This window comes from Orcinus orca, chromosome 2, assembly GCF_937001465.1.
Source record: "Orcinus orca chromosome 2, mOrcOrc1.1, whole genome shotgun sequence".
Taxonomy (NCBI): domain Eukaryota; kingdom Metazoa; phylum Chordata; class Mammalia; order Artiodactyla; family Delphinidae; genus Orcinus; species Orcinus orca.
Window position 1 is genome coordinate 54,195,611 of NC_064560.1, and position 23,464 is coordinate 54,219,074.

Here is a 23,464-nt window from a genome sequence, read left to right on the forward strand (position 1 = left end):
TAGACTGCGATTTTGTTTTTTATAGCTTGCTTTATTATGATGTTAATAAAACAAAGAAACATTTGTTGAGCACATACTATGAGCGAGGAATGTCCTAGGAATTATAGGAATCAGAGATAATGGAAAAATCCTCCTTGTCCCCCTAATCACTAAGGAAGAGACAAATTGATAAATCCATTGATAGGAAAACAGTAAGAACCCTAGTTTGGATTGCTGCAAAATCCAATATGAGATAAAACAAATTCAGATTTTTTTCATTTCATAATTTCATAATTTAATTTCATAATTAAAGTGTATATTAATTTAGCTTTTATATTTAAAATAGGAAAAAGATTAGAGCAGTGATTGCATTTATAGGAAATAGTTCAAATTGTTGTTATCTTTATTATACTATTATTGCATTAATATAATTTCTAACACCTTGACTGCTTCTGAAAGCTTATAGAAGCTAAAGTTGTAAAAGGCCTTTATGTGTCCAAGAATTCATGTTAGATTTTAAAGTCATTTTGGTTTGATCTCAGACTGTTTGCTATCACCTGGGTATGCTGAGGAAATGTCTGGCACTGGAATGAAGGCAGGGATTTGAATCTGCAAGTTCTTCAAAACTGGTTATTTTTCTCATGTTTTTTTAATCTTTTTAGTCCTGCTTTGTGGTGATTTTTTCTAGAGTTCAAAACTTTAAAATAATTCAAAAATTTTACCATAATTTTTATCTAAATTCAGGGATTAGGATTCCAAAATCCTAAAAGTTAGGAAAAGTTGAAGTTGAGAAACTTAGGATGTGGGGAAGGAGAGGGATCAGGCCCTACAAAGCCTGTCTTAAGTGCCCTTTACATTCATTGCAATCACACAAGACAGGACTCATTAATAGAGGAAATAGGTGTCATTTTGCACAACATAAATTAGCATTAACTCACTAATGCCTTGGTCCCTGCCCTATTTTACTCCCTAGAAATCCTCCCCACTTCTGTGATGGTAATTAAATTCTGTGTGGCTTTCCTCTAGGTTCTTAGCATCCTAGGTGTATTTGTATTTAATACCTTATTCCAGTGTTCAGGCTTCTCAGATTTTTAAGTCAGATTTGCTGGCTTTTGTTTCCCATCTTGATTCCAGGGGCTCGGAATAACTTGAAAGGCTTAAAGTGAAAAAGTAATACTCTCTATATAGGTTAATGTGCACACATGTACACAACAGAAAATGCATGTGTACAATTAATTGTGTCTTTATAATTTGTATTGATAGGCAAACTGTGGACAAGAAGTATGAAGGTTGCTTACAACATTCTGCATAAATTAGGTACAAAACAAGAACCTATGGTGCGACCTGGAGATAGGGTAAGTGCAATTTAAATTATCACATCTGCAAGACACGTGGTCTAAGGTGGAGAAGACACCCACTGTTTTAAAGTTGCAAAGTTCAGTGCCTCCATACTACTAAATCAGGCTTTCTTAACATTTACTGTGAACCAGAAGCAGTTATTCAGCAGGATTAATCTTCACAGTAACTCAGCGAGTTTAACTATAGTAGTTCTCACATTTTATCCATGAGGATATTAGGACTTGAGAGGGTAAGAATCATATCAGCTGAAGGCACATAGCTAGAAAGTGGTATAGCCAGTGCTCGTATCCATTTCTGTCCAACCACAAAACCTGTGTTCCTAACCCCTGACATATGTGGTCTCCTAGTTTGGAATGTACTTGCACTGTCTCCCTGAGTAGGCAGGACAGTTGTGTTTAGAACTTTTTTATATTAGTCAGTGATATCGAAAATCCTGGCAGCAAACTGCTGGTATGTTCCTTTCCTAGTGTTAAATTTCTTGATATAGGCTACTGTCTTTCATTGAAAAGCACAATTTTATTCTTACTACAATCTGCTAAGTTACTGAAAACAGATATTAGTATTTCCTTTTTAATGTTACACCCAGAGCAGTTAATAATCTTGCCCAAGCTTTACACCCCAATTAAGACTGAGAGTAGAACCTAGTTTTCTTGCCTTAAATGGAGTGATTTTTTTCCCATATGTTGCTGTTTACCTCAGAATGCCCCAAGACTGGGTTACCCACCTGCACCCAAAGGACTCCAAATTAATTTTATAAAAATATCATTTTAGAGCACCATAAACCAACAAGAATATAAGCTATGATTTACTTAAGCGACATTATAAAAACATGGGCCCATTATGGGGAATTTTTAATAAGACTGCTGCAGCCCCAGGATTCTGTGGTAGGCTATGATTCTTTCCAGTTTAATGAACAAGTTTGATATTTAGCTTTTAAAAGTCAATTATAGGTCTCACACTTCCTCATTATAAAACTTACCGTAAAGCTACAGCAATCAAAGCTGTGTGGTATTAACGCAAAGACAGATATAGACCAAAGGAATAGAATAGAAAACCCAGAAATAAATCCTTACATGTAGGATCAAGGGACTTTCAAGAAGGATGCTAAGACATTAAATGGGGGAAAGGATAGTCTACTCAACAAATGGTGCTTGGAAAATTGGATATCCATAAGCAAAAACCCAAAATTGAACCTTTATACCATATATTAAAAAATTAACTCAAAATGGATTAAAGACCTAAAGTCTTAGAATAAAACATAGGGGAAATGTTTCATGACATTGGATTTGGCAATGATTTCTTGGATATGGCACCAAAAGCACAGGGAACAAAAAAATTGATAAATTGCACTTCATCAAAATTAAAAAATTCTGGGCTTCCCTGGTGGCGCAGTGGTTAAGAATCCGCCTGCCAATGCAGGGGACCACGGGTTCAAGCCCTGGTCTGGGAAGATCTCACATGCCACAGAGCAACTAAGCCCGTGTGCCACAACTACTGAGCCTGTGTGCCACAACTACTGAAGCCCGTGAGCCTAGAGCCCGTGCTCTGCAACAAGAGAAGCCACCGCAATGAGAAGCTCACACACCACAACAGAGTAGCCCCCACTTGCTGCAACTAAAGCCCACACACAGCAACGAAGACCCAACGTAGCCAAAAATAAATAAAATAAATGTATAAAATTAAAAACTTCTGTGTACCAAAGGACACTTTTGAGAGTGAAAAAGAAACATACAGAATGGGAGAAAATGTTTACAAATCATATATCTGATAAAAGATTAGTATCCAGAATATATAAAGAAGTTCTACAACTCAACACCAACAACCAAAAAAAAAAAAGTTTAAAAATCAGGCAAAGGACTTGAATAGACCTTTTTCCAGGGAAGATTTACAAATAGCCAAATAAGCCCATGAATCACTAATCATTAGGGAAATATACGTCAAAACCACATGAGCTACCACTTCACACTCATTAGGATGGCTGCTATCAAAAACAGAAAATAGTAGGTGATGACAAGAATGTGAAGAAATTGGAACCCTTGTGCATTGCTGGTAGGAATATACAGTGGTGTAGCCACTGTGGAAAACAGTACTGTGGTGGTTCCTTAAAAAATTAAACATCTGATCCGATAGTTCCACTTCAGTTTCAAAAGAATTGAAAGCAAGGACTTGAACAGATATATCTACACCAATGTTCATAGCAGCACTATTCACGAAAACCAAAAGGAGGAAGCAACTCAAGCATCCATGGTCGGTGAATGAATAAACAGAAGGTGGTATGTTCGTATGGTGTAATACTATTCAGCCTTAAGAAGGAAGGAAATTCTGACACATTCTACAACATGGATGTACCTTGAGGACATTATGCTCAGTAAAGTAAGCCAGTCACAAAGGATAAATATTGTATGTTCCATTTATATGAGGTACTTAGAGTACTTAAATTCCTAGAGACAGAAGAACGATCGTTACCAGGGGCTGTGGGAAGCGGCTTCAGTTATTGTTATAGGGGCAGTTATAGGGACAGAGTTACAGTTTAGGAAAATGAAAATGTTCTGGAAATGGATGGTTGATGATGGTTTTACAACAGTGTAAATGTACTTAATGCCACTGAACTGTATACTTGAAAATGGTCAAGATGGTGAACTTTGTTATATTTTTTATCACGATAAAAAAAAGTCAGTTGTAATATATCTCCCTTATCTATAATTTGGTTAATAGTCTTAGTAGTTTTTTTAAAAAAGTCTTTGGCCTTCAGACTCTTGAAGTTCCTTTACAATAGCAATTACAAAATAAACCATCTCTGTTCTGCTAAGAAGTCAGTAGGAATGTGGGGGGCAAGTTTTGATAGAACAAAATATGTAAAAAGATTTTCTTTAGCAGGGAGTGGTTTGAATTGTATGAGGAGGGACTACTTTTCTAAATTATTCCTTTAAAAAGTTTTCATATGGCTGGCACCTGGCATGTGCATATAAATACTTATTAAATAAGCATATGTGACTGTAGTATTCAATTGATAATAGCCTTCTATCACAATAAACAGGATTCTTTACCTCTTTGAAAATCATTTTTAATTAAATATAATTTTCCGAGGATAATGAACATTCTGTCCTTAGCATAAAAATTATAGACGCTTTTCATGTAGGTGACCCTATTAATGCACTTTGGGGAGTCCTGCTTGGGCTTTGAAAAGGTACTTATGTGCCTAAGCTGAATAGGTTTTCAGGATATTATAGTGAGAGCTGTGGAACAAACAAAGATGCATCATATGTGAAGCCTGCCTTCAGGGAGCTTGCAGAGTTAAAAAAAAAAAAAAAAAAAAGACATTGATAATTGGCTATCTGTAAATTGGAAAATGTTACAGGTCCCCAAAATAGGTGGTGAGAGATACAGCTGAACTCTTTGGGAAGGACAGAGAATATTCTCATTTTGGGAGCTTCTGGCATCTGAGAAGACTTCTTGAGGAGAAAAAGCAAGCCCGTGGCTCTTGGTCAGGTTGTAGGACAGAGTGTGGAAAGGAGCTGAGGGGGGATTGTGTGGTATGTGGACAGAACAGGCCGGGCACTGGGACAGCAAGGCTGTTACAGGAAGACCAGCGGAGTGGAGGAAGGAGGTGGTCTGTTGACGCTCTGTGCATAGTTAAGTGTGATGAAATATCAGAGAATACATAGGGAATTGAATGAAAAGAAACGATGTGGGTTTATGAAAATGAAGCATCTGTATATTTGTACAGTATTGCACTGGAATCACTGTGTAGTCACCAAAAAGCAGGAATTGTGACTGATTGAGATACAAAAGGAAAGTTTGGTGAGAATGATACAAATACAGTCTTCCCTTCCTTAAAACAAATTTTTTAAAAATTCAGTTTTGATTCTAAATGAGCCTTTAGCTATTTGACCATTTTCTATTTGTTACTTTTATATTTTTGAGAGCATATAACGCACAATTTTATATTCTGCTTTTATCTACTTTACATTAATATAACATTTCATCCTGTTTTAACCCAACTCTGCAAGGTTATATAATATGGCATTATCAGCATGAACTTTAGTGATCGAGCAGTGGGTATTTTAAATCCTGGATCAAGTTGCCCTTCCTTGGAACAGAGCTGGGATAGGAGCCAGACCAGAAGCTCCTCTTTGGAAATATGTTGATCCACAGTCTGGCTCTGGAAGCAGCACCTTCTTTCTCTCGGTTCTATGCTCTTGAAGACTCTTGCGTGTGGAATAGGTTAGTCCTAGGAGGACTAACAAGTCCAAATTTAACTAGTCCTCTATGAGTGGGTGCAGCCATTAGTTTTGGGTGGAACTTCAACATCTTCTGCATTTTATTAACATCCTCTGTTTTGGTTCAAGGAGAGCAGTCTTACAGCAGTGGTGCCTTGGAAGCTTTGCAAACATTTGATTGAATGTTGTTGCTTTGCCAGATCCAGAACTAAAAATAGATGCTGTCAACTCTCTGACCACCAGTTGAAGGCAGACACCTGAGGCCAGTGCAAACCTCAGATCATTTTTAAAATAATTGTTTGTGGTTCATATGCAGAGACATGCAAATAAATCCTTTTATTCCTCCTTTGAAATCCTACTGATAGTAGTCTGGCATCTGTCTGGGTGCTTTTGGGACAAAATAAGGATTAATATCTAATCAACAGTTATTTCACAGGGTTTCTTAAAATTCTTCAGTAGTGCAGAATGGCTTTTATTGGCCTTAACGGTTTCATTTGTCTCTGTTTGGCTGATTTTAGTAAACTGCAGGAATACCATATAGAAAGGCAATCTTCACATAATTCCAAACTTAATTTTATTTTCATCAACTATCCTGTGTTGCTAACAGAGCCACATTTAAGATGCAGCGTGCTCCATCCTCAGCTGTCATCTGAGTCCTTTATGCCAACCTGCTTACTTAGATATTGAGGTAATTAGGGTGTCTTATCCAACTGTTCATGACAAAGTTAATAACTTCTAGTTAGGGCATTTTTAAAGAAAAAAATGTGTTAAATTCCTGAATGAGGTAATACAAAAATCATATACATCTGCTGAATCATGGGATTTATGTGCTTAATCATCAACAAGGAAGAGCAGTGCCGATGCTGGAGCAACACTTGGGAGAAGCTTGTGTTAAAGTGGAAGCAGAGTCCTGCAGAGCTCAGTGAGGATCCAGAAATAGGACTGCCTGTTGTATCCTGAAGGCAGCTTCTAGAGCTAGAGTAGGAAGGGCCACTCCAGAAGGAGCATCGGGCAACAGGAGAGCAAGCGGATCGACATTGCGGTAGCTCCACAGCAAGATGCTAACCTGAGCGCCAGGTGGATGTAAATGGGATGAAGCTGACAACATAAAGGAGAAACTTGACAAGTTTGCATGCAACATTAAAGATACTAATAAAAATAAAACAGAATATTGTATCGAGAAGTCTGCATCAAATGTAAGAGTTAATACTATGAAGTATATTTAAAGATTTTATGGGAAATGTCAAAACACCAGCAGATAAATAAACAAAGGAAATGAAACACAGTTCATACAAGGACGAATAATTATAAGCCATCTGATGGAAAATTGTTCTTCATTAAGATTCCCTTCAGGACTATCAGAAAACATTTGAAAAATCATACTGTCCATTATTGGATTATTAGGGTAGTAATTTAAATTTACCTTTTAGAACTCCATGATTATTGTACTCCTGGTTCTTCAGAGGCTGAGCTGGAGAGGCAATGGGCGGCTGGAGATGTGTGACCAGGTGTTCACGGAAACCTTCCCTGGGAGGGCAGAAAGCCAGATGCCGCAGGTGCGGGCTGACCGAGTGCCGGCTCCCAGGGCCGGGGCCTCGTGGGCAGTTGTGGTTCATGGCTACCTGCTGTGTGTCAGGCACGGTGTGAGCTCTTGCATACATTTTCTCATTTGACCTTTACTACAATGCTAGGACACTAATATTCTCAATTTTCAGGTAAGTCAAGGCTTGGGGAGCTAAATCTGAGCTGGGATCAGAGTAGAGTCAGCTGTGAGCCCAGCACCTTAGGGAGGAAGTGCACAGCGTTCAGTTACGATGGTGAAGACTCTGTGGACGTACGAGGACGCACCTCAGAGCCCAGTGAGAATAGTGAGAGACAGATAGTGTATGCACTGTGGTTTCACCTGTGTAAAAATATGTGCCGATGGGGGAGTGTAAACAGCAAGGGTAGTTGCATTCTGGTGCGGTGTCAGAGATGACCCGGATAATCTGTTTGCCTTCCATGTGAGATCAAGGAAAAGCATCTGATAACTTATTAAGATGCATCTTACTAATATGCATTTTTCAAGCAGGGCATCTAAATTTTTTCCAGTGGCATCGTGTTAGTGGTTAATCCCTCTCTCTCTGTGTTGGTCCAGGTGGCACTGGTGTTCCCCAACAATGACCCTGCTGCCTCCATGGTGGCTTTCTACGGCTGCCTGCTGGCCGAAGTTGTGCCTGTGCCCATCGAGGTGCCCCTCACGAGAAAGGTAAATAACGTATCTTTCTGTTCAAACCTGTTGGCCGGGAAGGTTGACTCTGCTGCCCTGGAAGTTTCTGTCATGGGGTCAGAATGTGCAGACGGCCATCTTCAAGAGCTTTCATCTCAGCAGGATGTGGATCAGGAAGCACAGGGCTGTTTGCCTTCTCTCTGAGGCTCTGCGCAGGTTGTCGTTGGTTGTCCCAGACAACGGAGCAGCATTGACACTGCAGCTCCACTCAGTGGCCGGATTGAGCTGCTGCCCTGAGGTGGCACCTTCTGTGCGTTGAGCAGGGTGATCTACCAGCAAAGCAGGTGTTCCAGTATCTCATTCCTCAGTGTCACTGCACTAGAAATCTGGGTAAATGATAGATTTTTTACTTGTTTTTATTTCAGGGGTGGCCGTTGTTGCATTTGTGCAGGTGTTTGGACATTAACAAGTTCCAGGTTCACCTACGATTTGTTGGATCTTATTCTGTGGTTAGAATAAATAACTATCTTGCTGTTACAGTTGTAGTGTAGTCCAGTGTCGGAACCCTGCACAGCAGTGTGTGTGTCTTTGTCCGCGTAAATGATTGGCTTCTTGCACCACAGACCTGTGGTAACTTTGGAAGGGAAGGCAGAGGGAGGAGGTCCCCCGAGAGGTGCTCTGATGCTGTCGAAGGAGACGGGGCCGACGGCTGTGGGGTAGGTGCCCTGCCACTGGTTGTGTCATGTGTCGTGCCCTTGGGCTCCACCCTGGATTCACCGGGCCGTCACTTAGCACGTCATCATGAGCAGAGTGTGTGGGGTGACTCTTCCAGCTCCAAAATGCTAAGGTTTTCATGTGCCCAGGCTCAGAGTTTCCAGAGAATCTTCCAGCTGTCTTTGTGGCTACTCATTATGAAAATGGGGAAGTGCCTCAAGGTCTGTTCACGGTGTGTGGGTACCTTTGAAACTCTGCTCCTTGGGTCGGAAGGAGAGAACGTGGGGATCCTTTAGAAAAAGGTTGGGGAATGGTTACTGTTTCCGTTTTCCTGGGTACAAAATCTGCAAGTTCCCTCCTGGGCCTCCTAGGCACCTGCAAGTGTCAGGCGGGGTGGCAGGTGGCCCTGGAAGGGGGGTGAGCCCTGCAGCCACTGACATCAGAGCCCCCACCAGTGGCCTGAGGAGAACGCTGATTTCTGCGAGGGTTTGCCTCTAGCATTCCTGCTGTACGATACACACCCCATAAAGTGCTTCCTCATCTTCCTGAGCCCTATGACCTTCACAACTGACGAGAAATGCAGAAGGGTTTGGGGATTTACTGAGCAGGTAGCCACGTTCTCCTATGTGATTCTTTGGTGCTGTGACTAACCTGGAAAGCCTCTCAAGGGATGTGTGATGCTCCTCTTTAATTGATATCTAATTCAGTGGGTTGAGGTCCTCTGGAAATAGAAAAGAAAACCCTCTGGATTCTCTAGTCAATGGCATCAGGATGCTAATTTGGAGAAATTCATAGCCTAATGAGTGAAGAGACTGATTCTCTGTCAGCACTGCACGAAGCAGACTCCAGAACATTTGGTATTGCTGTTATGAGTAGCAGTTATTGTTTACTCATCACATATCGAATTTAGATTTGTCTACTCTACATCTATAGCCTGGTGTCTTCCAGACCAGGTCTGCTTTGCAGAGGAAAATCATTTGAATGAAGAGGCACCTGTCTCTGCCACTTCCTGACCAGGCATTGTCAAGCGGGGCCAGGGTGTCTCACCTGCAACTCCTCTGGGTCTCCTGACACGTGCTGGCCAGCCGTCTCAGGCGTTGCAGGCTGTGACCTGCCAGGTGGCTCTGTCTCACTCACCTCTCAGACCCATTCAGACTCTCATATTGTACCATGTACCTCAGGACCAGGAACCCTCTCTCAGAAGAAAAAGCTGAGGTTTCTTCTTGGCCCTCTCTCCCTCGGAACATTTCTGAGGGGAACAGAACCAGCAGATGACTCACAGGTTATTGTTAAACCAGAAGCTGTGCGTTGGGCCTCAGTCTGTGGTTTCAGAATGTAATGTTCGTTCTTAGAAAACTTTACTTTTTTTTTTTTTTTTTGCGGTACGCGGGCCTCTCATTGTTGTGGCCTCTCCCATTGCGGAGCACAGGCTCCGGACACACAGACTTAGCGGCCATGGCTCATGGGCCCAGCCACTCCGCGGCATGTGGGATCTTCCCAGACCAGGGCACGAACCCATGTCCCCTGCATCGGCAGGCGGACTCTCAACCACTGCGCCACCAGGGAAGCCCAACGTTACTTAATTTTAAATAAAAGAATCCACTGGCTCGGTTGCCGTTCAGCACAGGGTAAGATGTGCACAGGGGTGTAGGGGATGAAGTTTGTGAATCCTCTATCCACCAGTTCTATGCACGCTAGTCTTGTCTTAAAATAAAGGGCCTAATGAGAACCAAATTTTCAGAATCATCAATGTTGATTAGCCTCACTGAATGATTTTGTCCCATGTGTATTTATTTATTCTCTGTTCTAGTTCTTGGGGTTTGGGGAGAAGGCTCATTTTTCACTTGAAGAGTTCATAGTGGGAGAAATGGGTGTCCCTCCAATGGTTTGGCCACGGAGTAGGCAGGGGCAAGAGAGGAGCCTCCAGAAGTCTGTGCCGCGATGGGCAGGTCTGGACAGTGGCTGGCCTCCTCGCCCTCTTGAGGTGGCTGAGCTGGTCTGTGAAGGCCAGATGACAGCAAAGTGGGCCTGTGGACTGGCGGAGACCACTAAGCTGCATTTCCCTTCTGCCAGCGTGGGAAGTAGCAAGGCTGTAGCGGGGGTGGAATTCTGCATATCCTAAGTGCCGTAGGGCCAGAGACCAAGTGGGCCCCGGAGGCCACAGGAGTCCAGCCAGGCAGGGCCTGGCCCATCAGCACTTGCCTCTGGGCTCAGGGGGGGCTCACTGTCCTGCATGATGCAAACTGTTCTTTCCTTAGAATCTAGCACATGCCCCACTTGTTTGCTTTAACCAAGGTTTCAGATGTCCTGTTAAAATGAAACATCTCTGGAAGGAAAAACATAGACGTCTTGTCACATACTTACAATCTCACGTGAACCATCACATGATCCTTCCCTTGGGAGTGCATTTTGCTGGAAGAAATCAGAGGGAGTTGGGGTGGGGAGGGAGGGAAATGGGGCAGCCCGAGGGTGACACCCACCCAACGGAAGTGTTTGTGGGTAGAAGGTTATGCCCCACGTCTGGGATTTGTTTTAAAATAACAAATCTGCACATCTGCACGTGTGCATGTGTTTGAGGTAAGAGATGAGAACACATTTGCCAACGGTGATAATCGTTGGTGCTGGATGACAGGAACGTAGGATTTCTTTCTCCTTTTCTTTGTATCTTTGTGTCTGCTTGGAAATTTCCAGTATAAATAAAAAGTTAAAAATTAATTGGCAAAACAACAGTACATTAATGACATGTTTCTCTTAGTACTGATAAGGAAAATTCCTTGGTCAGGTTTCTTGGATCCCCTGGTTGTATGACCATAATAATCTTTAAACTCATGGGTCTGCAGCCTGTCTTGTGTTGACTCTGCAGAGGAATGCACTGAGAGCCCCTCACTCAGTTTCATCTGCATTGTTGTCTCTCCTCCTGAGGCAGCTGAGAAGCCAGCGGTTTGGGTAGGCAAGCATCAGAATTGGAAAACACCAGCTGGTCGTTGCAGGTCCACAAATCCGTAACGAGTTCACGAGAGACGCTTTCTGTGAACTCACCTCACATTTACTGGAGAGAGAGTCCTTCTCATGGGCACGGCTGATGCTTTCTGACCTGGAGACTGAGACGGGACGGGGTGGGGCTGGTCGAGGGCGCATTTACTGCTTGAGAAGTGACTTGTCAGAGACCGTGGGTGTGGAGAGACTGCCGGGGAAGGGACATGCTTCGTCAGCTCTCTATGTTGGAGAAAGATTGAAAGTGAGGGAAAGGTTTGAACTCAGGTGTGGGTCAGCTTTTCTTGCACAGCAAAAGAGAGTCATTTGTGAGATTTTGTGGTCCTGGACAGCTCAACTCTACAGACGAAGGGCCCCTGAGCCCAGCCGCAGGCCAGAAACAGCCATTCCAGGGAAAAGCGCTCAGGAAACACGGCAGGCGGTGTCAGGGCCTGAGTGCTCTGGCTGTCAGGGCAGTGGTTCACGTGTTTCCTCAGTAGCTTCCTGTGGAGCCTTTCTGGACAGTGGTGTGGGGTGTCGGGGGGCTCCCAAGTATCGGGGCTCAGGGCCCTGTCCCCAGGTCCAGGAGAGATGGCCCATGGAGGCCACAGATGGCTCTGTGGGCTCTGCCAGAGGCTCTGGAGTCAAGCTGGGCGTAATTTCAGGGATCCCGGTGCATGAAGGAGACAGAGCGCTCTGAGAGCAGGTGGAGGGGTCTCATCTCAGCCCGGTGGGGTTCTTGGGTGGGGCTGTTTCTGCGAAGCTGGCTTTTGGCTGGACCTCTGAGTAGGAATTTCCAGACCAAGAAGATGGAGGAGGAGCAGGCATGGAAGCTGAATTTCATGGTAACCATGGATTCTGTTTTCGGTTACTCTCAACCCTTCCTCTGTATTTTAGGGTCTTTAGGAGCAGATACTAGGAAGACAGGGCCCAGGGGACAGCGGACCTCCACAGTGGACCCTGACAGGTCTTGCAGTTGGCCCTGGTGCTCCCTCTCCTGAGCCATTCTGAGCCTGTCTGTAGGCGGTCCCAGCAAGTTCACGCTCCTAAAGAAACGCCCTTCTGCTCCTAAACCTGGCTTCAGAACCCATCTCCCCACCCCTTTACCCGGTCACAGCTTTTGGCCATGTGATACCCAAATTCACATTGAAGTGACTGATTATAATTCTCCTTGAAAAAGCACTGCTTGAAGGAACAATCCCACAGGGTCCCCGAAATGGGAAGGTCTCCATCCGCGGAGCACCAGGCCTCCTCCCCCTTGTCGGGGCTGCAAGGGTGTTGGGAGGCTGGCTGTGCGTGATGCTGTGTAAAGAGATGCGGCTTTTAAATCTGCAGTGAGGAGTAGGAACTAGGCACTTGGAAGACGTAGTTTTGAGATGTCGATGTTGCCGATTTTACTGGGGTGAGAATGTTGTCTCACGTGGGAAGGAAGGAGGTGACAGCCTCACCAAAGTCCTGACGTTTCCCTTCTAGGAATGCCGGCTGCTTCACGGCTTTATTTTCTGAATCATAGCTGGTGGGAGTAAGGAAAGCGAATTGAACTGACTGGCAGGGTGGCTGGACGCTCAGGGTGGTGGCGCCCGGGGCTGCCCCTCCCGCAGCATCTGCTCCCAAGTCCTGGCAGTCAGTCCGTGGGGCGGCGCCCCTCCACGCACACGCCCTTACTCTGTGGTCAGCATGGGTGTCCAGTCCATCACGCCGGATGTGATCAAAGACCGCTTGGGGTTAGTGTCCTGAGTGCAGAGATGTGTTCTTGGACCCGCTCTGTGTCCCGACGTCATGGTCCTGTACAACCAGAGGGGAACAGAACGAGACCCCCTGAGCGCAGCACACTCTGTGCTCCCCGTGTGCATCCCTTACAGCCAGCCAAGGACACGGCGCAGATGACGAGACTGAGGCCAAGCTAGTGGCCTGTTCAAGGTCAGGCAGCTGGCAAGCGGCAGCCTGAGAACTGACCCCAGCTGTGCAGACACCAGCCCGTGCCCTGGCACTCTGGTTGAACCTCTCCTCAGGGAGGTTGGTGCCATCCCAGGGCCCAAGGGCGAGACCGTGTTTTGTTAGGAGAGTGGCCATCATCTCTGCTCGTGACCCTTCTCTCCTTGCTGCCGTCTCCCAGGACGCAGGAAGCCAGCAGATCGGGTTCTTGCTTGGAAGCTGTGGAGTGACTGTAGCCTTGACGAGTGACGCTTGCCACAAAGGGCTGCCGAAGAGCCCGACGGGGGAGATCCCACAGTTCAAAGGTGAGCCTCAGCACCGGGCGGGGAGGATGTGCTCCGAGGCATCTGTGCCAACACACCGTCCACACACGAGGTTTCAGATCACACCCCACGTGCTCTCAGCCTGCACGTGATGTGCTGTAACTGCAGGAGGCTTACAGCACCTTAGCCGTGGCCTTAGACTTGGTGGAAACACCAGAGGTTTAGTCTGGCTTGTGCTGTTGTGAAGCATGCCACCAACGGGAAGGTGGTGTCACACCTGTCTTCTGGGGGATGCTTGCCTGAAAGGAATTTGTCCTTTATTTCCAAGGTTGGCCAAAGCTATTATGGTTTGTCACAGAGTCAAAACATCTCTCTAAACCTCCTCGAGATTGGTTCCCGCACATTAAGGACGCAAATAATGACACTGCGTATATCGAGGTGAGTTGCTGGGTCTGGACGAGGTTGGGGAACTGAGTGACACGCACTGCAACCCTTACACAGCTCAGGGTCAGAGGTGGATGTGGGCCCGGAGCTCTACCCTCTCAGCACCTTCTCATTGCAGTACAAGACGTGCAAGGATGGGAGCGTGCTCGGGGTGACCGTGACGAGGATCGCGCTTCTGACCCACTGCCAGGCCCTCACACAGGCGTGTGGCTACACAGAAGGTATGGGCAGACCATTCCTGGGGGACCCTGACCCCAGACCCCAGCCCTGTGGAGATGAGTGTTGTTCCCACTAGTCACTCAGAGAGTCGTGCGGCTCCACCGAAGGTCTGTGTGTTGGATTGTTTAGTTGGCGTCTCAGTCTGCTCTGGCAGCCAAAACAGACGCCACAGACTGGGGCTTAAACAACAGATGTTGACGTCTCACAGTCTGGAGGCTGGAGTCTGAAATCCAGTGCCAGAGGGTTGGTTCCTGGGAGACCCCCTTCCAGGCCTGCGGACGGCACCTTCTGGCTGTGTCTTCATACGGCCTCACCTCTGTGTGCAGAGGGAGCTCTGGTGTGTCTTCCTCTTCTTAAAAGGACACCATTCTTATTGGATCAGGCCCCACCCTATGACTTTACCTAACTTTAATTATCTCCTTAGAGCCCCATCTCCAGGCACATTTATACTTGGCGTAAGGGCTTCAACATAGGAATTTGGGAGAAAACAGTCTAGGCCATAACAGATAGTTGACACCATTGATGTATATTCGTTCCTGGCTGCACAGTGGAACCTCTTTGGGAGCTTTAAAAAAGTGCGCATGCTACAGTGCACCCCCCTCCCCGCAGCTGGCTTGGATTCTGGGGCTGCATTTCACAGTCAAAGGGTTGGTTTCCATGATGTGCTTTCTTTGCCCTGTTTGGGGTTGTCCTGGAGGCACAGAGTTAGGGTCACTGGAGGTAACCATGTTGACAGTGCTGATGGGCTCATGGTAGGAAGGATCAGACCCCACATACCCACAGCTCCCTCCGCTGGAGTATCTGCCATCAGGTCCCCGCACTAGCCACGTCGCAGGCACCCGCCACACTGGAGTCTCTTCCCAGTACCCAAGCGTCTGTCACGAGCCATGGATGAGACACTTTTCTCTTTTTGCTGTTCTCATTTGCTTTCTCTCTCTCCCCATCCTTCTGGCAGTCTCCCTTTTTAAGACCAGTTCACTTGTCTCATGGAGATGTTCCACTGATGTTTGGTCCCTGGACAAGTTTCCCAGACATTGTCACACGTGGAGAGACACTGCCTCTAATGATCACCACCCTGTTTGTCAGTGTTTTCAGTTTTCTAGTTTTTCTCACAACCTCATGACCTGTATTCCTTGCCCTAATTTCCTAAAGGTCCAGGGCCATCACTCTTGCAGGGATTGGGGAAGATAGATACATACTTGCTTCCTGATTCTCCACTTTTAAAAATCTTGCATAAGATAGAATACAGGCTGTGTATTTTGAATGTCCCTTTTTGAGAGGGGGTGAGACACTCGGTACTGAAGCTTTGGCGAGCATTCTAGTGGCATTGCTGGAAATTGCCTCCTCCTGCAAGTACACAGCATTTCCCTCTCTTGGGAGAACATGTGATGGAAATGAAAAGAATCTTTTAAGAAAGAAAAGGCAGGGAGAGGGAAAACAAATATTGGGTTGGCCAAATAGTTCATTAAAACCCAAACGAACTTTTTGGCCAACCCAATATATAAAAGGAGAAGGAATAAGGCGTTTTAAGTGATGCTGTGAAGAGCTATTGCTGTTAAGTTGTGTATCAGAATACTCATCTAGAAACACTTCCCAGGCAGGCCAGCATTTTAAATGGGTCTGATTGGAGGCTGCAGCATTTCTGTAAAGACAGTGAAATGATGTTTTTCTAAGACCCATTACTTCCCACTGATGTGGTATTGGATTTTTTTTGTCCTTTGGTCTGTGACCGTCCTTTGTTAAAATCTTTGACTCTTTATTTTATAGCTGAAACAATTGTGAATGTGTTGGATTTCAAGAAAGACGTTGGGCTTTGGCACGGAATCCTAACAGTAAGTGAGACGCCCCTTGCTCTGCAGTGTCCTGTTTAACTTTGAATGTGCTCAGTGTTGGGATTAGAATGATGATCTGTGTACACAGCGGCTTGGGTAAGCCCCTTCCTCCCACATTATAAAGAAAAGTTACCATTTTTAGAAGTCTTAAGTTAATGTAACTTCCAGGAGCTCAGCAGACCAGCGGGTCAGTGGCTGCTTGCCTGCATCGTGGGCCCACGCTCTGAGGCTGCGGCTGTGAGAGAGAGCGGCCTTTTTAGGCTCAGGGAAGTTCAGGATCTTTCTTCCCACGGTTGGCATTTCAGATTGTGCAGAAACGTTGATGTCTTGCATTTGGGTCACTTTGCCCATACATATGATTTGGCTACAAAATTCTTTTTATCTTTCTGTGAATCATCGTTTAATGAATGTTTCGGGAATTATGCTGCAGGGGGAAAAGTACTTTGAGATTTCCCCTTGGCCAAAAATTCAACACGAGTTGCAGAGAATGTATGTCTCATTTTTGTTAGTGCCACTTGAGAAGTGATGACCATTCAAAGCTGTAGGCACTTTTAATAGAGGGGTAACCTTATTATTAAGATATGCTTAGCACTTAAGAAACATATGTAGCATCACTGCTTCGAATCTCCCTGTGTCTGTTTCATATGTGATGATTTCCACTCACCTGTTTTTCTTTTTAAGTTTCTTATGCTGAAACCGTATATCTTTTTAGAAGCAAAAAACTCTAGTAGTTTTACATGAGTGATAGGAACATAACTATAAAAAGAGGGATTTGTTGTTTCTTGATAAACCAGAATTTATGCAGACATCATATAGACAAAGGTTTGGGGCTCCGGCCCAGCCAGCTTCCTTCTTTTACCGTCTGGACACTAGTTGGTGAGACAGAAACACAGCCCCACACATGCATTACCCGTGGCCTGCTGGTGTCATGGGAAGAGCACAGCCTCAGAGAACCCAGGTTGGATGTTGGTCCTTCCTTCTGTAGCTTGTGACTCTGGGCACGTCACCTGCTCCTGTGCCCAAGAATCGTCTGTTGCCTGAGTCACTCTGCACCTCTGTTTTCCTCATCTGTCCAATGGGAATGTTGACCGTGTGAGAACCACGTGGTTTAACGTTCAGTGAGTGCCTGGCCCATCTACTTGCTTGATGACCGTTGCCATCAGAGTTCTCTCGTGGCAGTCTTGCTTTCAAGAGCTGTGTGATAGCTCTTGTTGCCGTGGTCACCCGCCTGCTCACTGATGCTGTGGATTACTGCCTCCGGAATTGGTGGTTTCTGAGTCTGTCTCTGGCTGCCACCTTCTAGAGCAAGACAGGACTCTGGCTAGGCAGCACGCACTCTTCCAAAGCATCTTATCTTCTTTATGGTGAAAGATGCTCCCACCCCCAGTATGGAATGGGGAGCAAGCGCGAGGTGAGGGAGGTGAATGCTAGCGGTGAGCAGGCTCACCCGTGTGGGGGAGGGTGCACGTGGTCATCTTCCTGCAGAGCTTCTGAGCTAGACCAGCGCTCTGCAGAGTGTCCATGCCCTCTCTCTCCACCTCCACCCACAGCGGGGGCAGAGCCAACCAGGGGGGATCTTGGCCAGTGCTCCCCATGTTGTGGTCCCTTCCTGCCAGGTCTGTGCGTGCAGCCACTCAGATGTATGAGTCCCAGCTGCAATGTGTGAGGACTGACCATTTACTTAAAAAGTTAGTTTTTGTCATCCATTTTAAAGAAAGAAACCTTTTACGGGTCCTGGTCTACATGAGCCAGGCTAGATGGAAGAGTGAGGGTGTTAAGACAACTTTCCACCGCTCCTTGGATTTCAGTGTAACATTTAATAAAGGAAGTTAATTTTGTGAATAAAAATGAGTAGACTACACCAGAGAGAACTAAGCTTCAAGACTGAAAGGCCAATAAAAAAGTGATCATTCAACTTAAGTTTTTATAAGAAAAGGATTTGGATTTAGATTTTTTTTTTATATCTTTATTGGAGTATAATTGCTTTACAATGGTGTGTTAGTTTCTGCTGTGTAACAGAGTGAATCAGCTATACCTATACATACATCCCCATATCTCCTCCCTCTTGCATCTCCCTCCCACCCTCCCTATCCCACTCCTCTGGGTGGACACAAAGCACCGAGCTGATCTCCCTGTGCTATGCGGCTGCTTCCCACTAGCTGGCTATTTTACATTTGGTAGTGTATATATGTCCATGCCACTCTCTCACTTCGTCCCAGCTCACCCTTCCCCCTCCCCGTGTCCTCAAGTCCATTCTCTAGTAGGTCTGCATCTTTATTCCTGTCCTGCCCCTAGGTTCTTCAGAACCTTTTTTTTTTTTTTTTTGGTTTCCATGTATATGTGTTAGCATACGGTATTTGTTTTTCTCTTTCTGACTTACTTCACTCTGTATGACAGTGTCTAGGTCCATCTACCTTACTACAAATAACTCAATTTCATTTCTTTTTATGGCTGAGTAATATTCCATTGTATATATATGCCACACCTTCTTTATCCATTCATCTGTCGATGGACACTTAGGTTGCTTCCATTGGACTTAGATTCTTGAGTTGTATCAGTAGAAGCAGGAGTCGGGAGGACTAGACAAGCTTTGAGAAGTCGCGTCCACTCCCACAGCCTCTTAAAGGATCATCCCCAGTGAGATGCCTGTGTGGTCCCCACCCTCCCACCAGGGAGCCCCTGGCAGCAGGGTGAGTCCCACATGGAGCCCTCCCCCACTCACTGCCCAGTGTCCTGCTTTCAGAGCGTCATGAACATGATGCACGTGATCAGCATCCCGTACTCGCTGATGAAGGTGAACCCGCTGTCCTGGATTCAGAAGGTCTGCCAGTACAAAGGTGCGTTGCGGAGGCTGCCCCTTTAATGTCACGCCATCCTGCGGCACAGGCGGTGACTCACTTCCCCCCTGCTTCTCCTTCAGCAAAAGTGGCCTGTGTCAAATCCAGGGACATGCACTGGGCATTGGTGGCACACAGGGATCAGAGAGACATCAACCTCTCCTCTCTCCGGATGCTGATAGTGGCCGACGGCGCAAATCCCTGTAAGTGACGGCACCAGGCAGTCAGGAGGGGGCCTCATTCTCCAGGTTTCATTCTCTGGGGTTTGATTTTTCCCTTTTCTAGTCTTTACCTTAGTGAAGAAGTGGCCTTAAGATAATAGCCAAACAGTATTACTCAGCGTAGCCTACGGGCACCAGGGCCTGAAGGTCCAGACACAGCCCTAGGGTTGAGTCCTAGCCCTTCCACTTCCTGATTCTGAAGAGAACATATCTTACTTGTTAAGATTCTTCTCCTTTTGTTAGCTGCAAGATGGTACCCAGTCATCAGATTTTATGAGGATTAAATGAAGCAATCCCTGTGTACAGTTCCTTGGGATATAATAAGTGCTCAAGAAATATTAACTATTATTATTTTATGGTCCATAGTAGTTTTATTGATCAGGAAATTTGATTTGTCATTTTTAATGGAATTTTATTATCAAATCCTGTAGCAGAAATTACCTAGGTAAAATAAATTAGCAGTTCCACAGAATACTGTTAATATACCTTGAGAAATATTTCAGTCAGATGAAACAAAAACCCAGCTCGCTTGTTTTTTATGAGAAGAGTATATAAGCGAGAAGCAAAGTGAATGAAGTGAATTGAATGAACAATGTATGTTTCTGACCACATTTGTAAACTCTGCAGCATATATATTTGTAAATTAAAGCAGTATATACTTTCTTAAAGAACATCTGATATGCAAAAGTGGACTTGCAAACAGGTGATTTTGTATTAGTTTTATAAATGATTCTTCCATTTACAAAATAACTCCATAAATTGTGGGCTGTTTAGTACACAATTGATTTTGCCCATAACTCTTCAGAGTAATGTGTCTTACAGGAAGCAAGGTGAACCTGTATTAGGAGCTAGTTTAGCTGATAGGTTCCTAGTAATTATACCTTGATCTCATCACTCATATTAATATAGAGAAATGTTTTCTTCATTTAGTTGGGTTTAGATTTACTTATTTCTTGGAACATGTATGTTGAAAATGGTAGAACATGTCTCAGAAAAGTTATTAAAGTTAAGTTCTTCAGTCAGCAAAAAGGTTTTAAGTATAGAAGTTGCATTTTTTAAATTCTTGAGTTCTGTGTTTGAGAATAATATTATCTTTCGTTGTAACACGAGTGATAAGTTATATATTAAATAAAGTATTTTTCCATGCTGCCTAACTCCCCATGTGCCTAGATCCTAACTTCAAAAGCATTTTATATTATGGGATACTTTTAATTGTCCACATTGCTTCGCCTGTCTGATTATCATCCCCCCTTTCCCTCTAGGGTCTATTTCTTCCTGTGACGCGTTTCTCAACGTCTTCCAAAGTAAAGGTCTACGCCAGGAGGTCATCTGTCCATGCGCCAGCTCACCAGAAGCTCTCACTGTGGCCATCAGGAGGTACTGCTGTGTTAACTCAAGTGGGCAGCCTGGGGAGGGGTCTCATTCAGCAGCTAACAGAGACCCGGAGCCATCACAGTTCATCTTAGTGTGAGAATAAAAACAGGACCCAGATTTTCCAGACGAGGTTTTATTCTAGTGTATACTAGAATGGATTCTCTTAAATAGTCTAGATTCGTTAGTTAGAAACTCACTTTTCACTCTGGAGGTTCGCTGTAATTCCCGAGTGAGTGGAAGTCTGTCCACAGGCACGCTGAGCAGTGAACCTTGTCCTGGCAGGTTATGCACATTTTCATTTGCTTGTATTAGGCTCAGGTTTAACTTGAGGATAGAACAGAGTAAATGTTGGATGAAACGAAATTTTTGTGGCCACCCCTGTGCCCTTGGACATGCGGGTTTTATGTCATCTTCATTTTCTGCAATACTGCACTTTAAAAACTGGTGTTCTGAACTTTTGAGCAGCTCAGCAGCACATCAGAGGGTTCTGGGGCCTGGAATCTCCCGCTGTGTGGAGCTGGGCTTCTGGGGCTCTTGCTAAGGCCAGCAAGCACAGTGAGTGCCCTTGGTCCTAGGTCACTCCTGCATCACTGCCTGCTTCAGAGCCACTGGGGCCTGTCAGGGACAGGCCGTGGTACGGCTCATAAGAGCTCACCCTGCCCAGGGTGAGAAGGGCTAGAGCAGCCTGTCTGACCGTCAGCAGCTCCCAGTAATCCACACTAACCTGAGAAAGGAGGGTTTGCGTCACCCAGACGTTTGCAGCCTATACATGACTAATTCGCCAGCATCTTTGGGTTCTGTCTCTAAGTATGTTTTATTTCGTGTCACACCAGTGTGCTCTGTTGTAGCAGTGGATGACAGAGCTTTCGGTGCACAAAGTGCATGAGTTCTGCTCTTTTTACCGAAAGGTTGGGATTCGCAAAAATATTCATGTAAAGGTTGCCCTTAAAGAGACACCTTCTGATGCTTTTAGGAGTTTGTTAATGTGAAATTAACCAGGCCGCCTAACAGGTTGAGAAATTGAAAACCTTTAAAGTATCAGAAGCAACTTTTTTAAAATAAATAAATAAATTTATTTATTTATTTATTTATTTATTTTTGGCTGTGTTGGGTCTTCGTTGCTGTGCGCAGACTTTCTCTAGTTGCGGCAAGCAGGGGCTACTCTTCGGTGCAGTGCGCAGGCTTCTCATTGCGGTGGCTTCTTTTGTTGCGAAGCATGGGCTCTAGGCGCGAGGGCTTCAGTAGTTGTGGCACGTGGGCTTGGTAGTTGTGGCACGCAGGCTCAGTAATTGTGGCTCGCGGGCTCTAGAGCACAGGCTCAGTAGTTGTGGTGCACAGACTTAGCTGCTCCACGGCATGTGGATCTTCCTGGACCGGGGCCCAAACCTGTGTCCCCTGTGTTGGCAGGTGGATTCTTAACCACTGTGCCACCAGGGAAGTCCCCAGAAGCCACTTTTAATTTTGAGTGAACCAGAAATTAAAAGTCTATAACGTAATTTAAATTGATGAGGAAATATGGCACCATTAACCAGAATCCAGTGTTCATTTTTTAAAGGATGGCATTGTCGTCCCCAAAAGAGAAGGTTTGCAACAAATAATCTTCTGAGATTTATGTCCGACCTTGGAGTACAAAACACATCAGGATTGCAGTAGCAGATTTGCCATCACGTTGTCCTGCAGAAATCAGTATTCAAGTATGTGTCTAATTTGACTCTAAGGGGACTCAGCCTCCGGAAGCATGTTGGGACCAGGAGTCCCAGTTTGAGCCCCGCCCGCTGGTGGCTGGCCCCACGATCCTGGGCACATTCCTTCTCTCCAGGGCCTCGGTTTCCTTCACCAAGAAACAAGGGGCTTGGACTCAGTAATCTCTCACTTTCCTTCTACCTGTAAATTTTTAAGATTCCACAGTTCTGTGAAGTAGTACCATTGCCAGAGATGATTCACAGAATGAATGATTCATTCATGTAGACTTGTTATGATCAAATGATTTGCTCATTTGCTTTTCCTAAAAGTGTTTTCTCTGTGCCTTTAAGGTATGTTGTATAGATTATGCCAGAGTTGATTGGCAGAGGGTGAAGGGATGAGCAAAGGAGGCTTTTTTTGAAGATGACATGAAAAATAATGATATTTAATTTGTTCAAATTCAGATTTTTGTTGTTTGATTTACATTCTTATAAGGTGCATAAGAACGTACTCAATAGAGCTGACCATAACCTGCTACTCCATAGAGCTGTAGTTCCCAGCCAAGGCAATTTAGAAATACTGGCAAGACCTCATTTTAACACAGCCTCCTGACTGACGTCTGAGAATGTCATTAGAATGAAATGCCGCTTATTTAAGTTAAAAAGTAGGACTTGAGAATTGGCATTTCTTACAGCTTTAGACAAAAAAAGAAAAAATGATGTTTATAGGTGCTGCCTCATATCTGACTCATATCTAGCTGATATAAGTGCAATCCACGCTGTTAACAGTCTGTGCAAAAAGCTTTCAAACTTGTAAAAACTATCTTCATACGGGAGTAACCATTTATAACACTGTATCAGTTATATTTTCCTAGTAAGTTTTTTAACCTTTAAAAAACTTCAAGTTATTTTTTAGGGACAAGGATAGTCACAGGGAGGACAAGTGAAGAAAAAGTAGGCTTCTTAGTTTGAAACGGTGGACAAGTGAATTATTGTTCTTACAGGAAAAAAAGATCTTCTAAACCTTCTTCATGATCTTCCAGTTGTGGCTGCTGTTATTCAGTCTGTCAGGTTACGTGCCATTATCAACAAGCCAATACTGTCAGCTCATTAGCATCAAATAAGCTAATAAATAGTGTGAGATCGCCATTAGTTTATGGAATGTTATCCCTGCCCTTCAGTAATAAATGATGTGCATGAATT

The 23,464-nt window shown here is 44.8% G+C and overlaps 1 protein-coding gene across 5 annotated transcripts in view; it reads left to right on the forward strand.

The window, feature by feature from the left end:
* Nucleotides 1-23,464, forward strand: part of DIP2C (disco interacting protein 2 homolog C) — a 362,893-nt gene that overhangs the window by 245,522 nt on the left and 93,907 nt on the right. For all 5 annotated transcript variants that reach the window (XM_033403063.2, XM_049705659.1, XM_033403064.2 and 2 more), the window contains 9 exons: nt 1,243-1,334; nt 7,696-7,806; nt 13,571-13,694; nt 13,981-14,090; nt 14,215-14,317; nt 16,083-16,147; nt 18,891-18,984; nt 19,068-19,187; nt 20,468-20,582. In XM_033403063.2, coding sequence (XP_033258954.1) covers nt 1,243-1,334; nt 7,696-7,806; nt 13,571-13,694; nt 13,981-14,090; nt 14,215-14,317; nt 16,083-16,147; nt 18,891-18,984; nt 19,068-19,187; nt 20,468-20,582 — 934 coding nt within the window. The remainder of the gene's footprint in view (nt 1-1,242; nt 1,335-7,695; nt 7,807-13,570; nt 13,695-13,980; nt 14,091-14,214; nt 14,318-16,082; nt 16,148-18,890; nt 18,985-19,067; nt 19,188-20,467; nt 20,583-23,464) is intronic.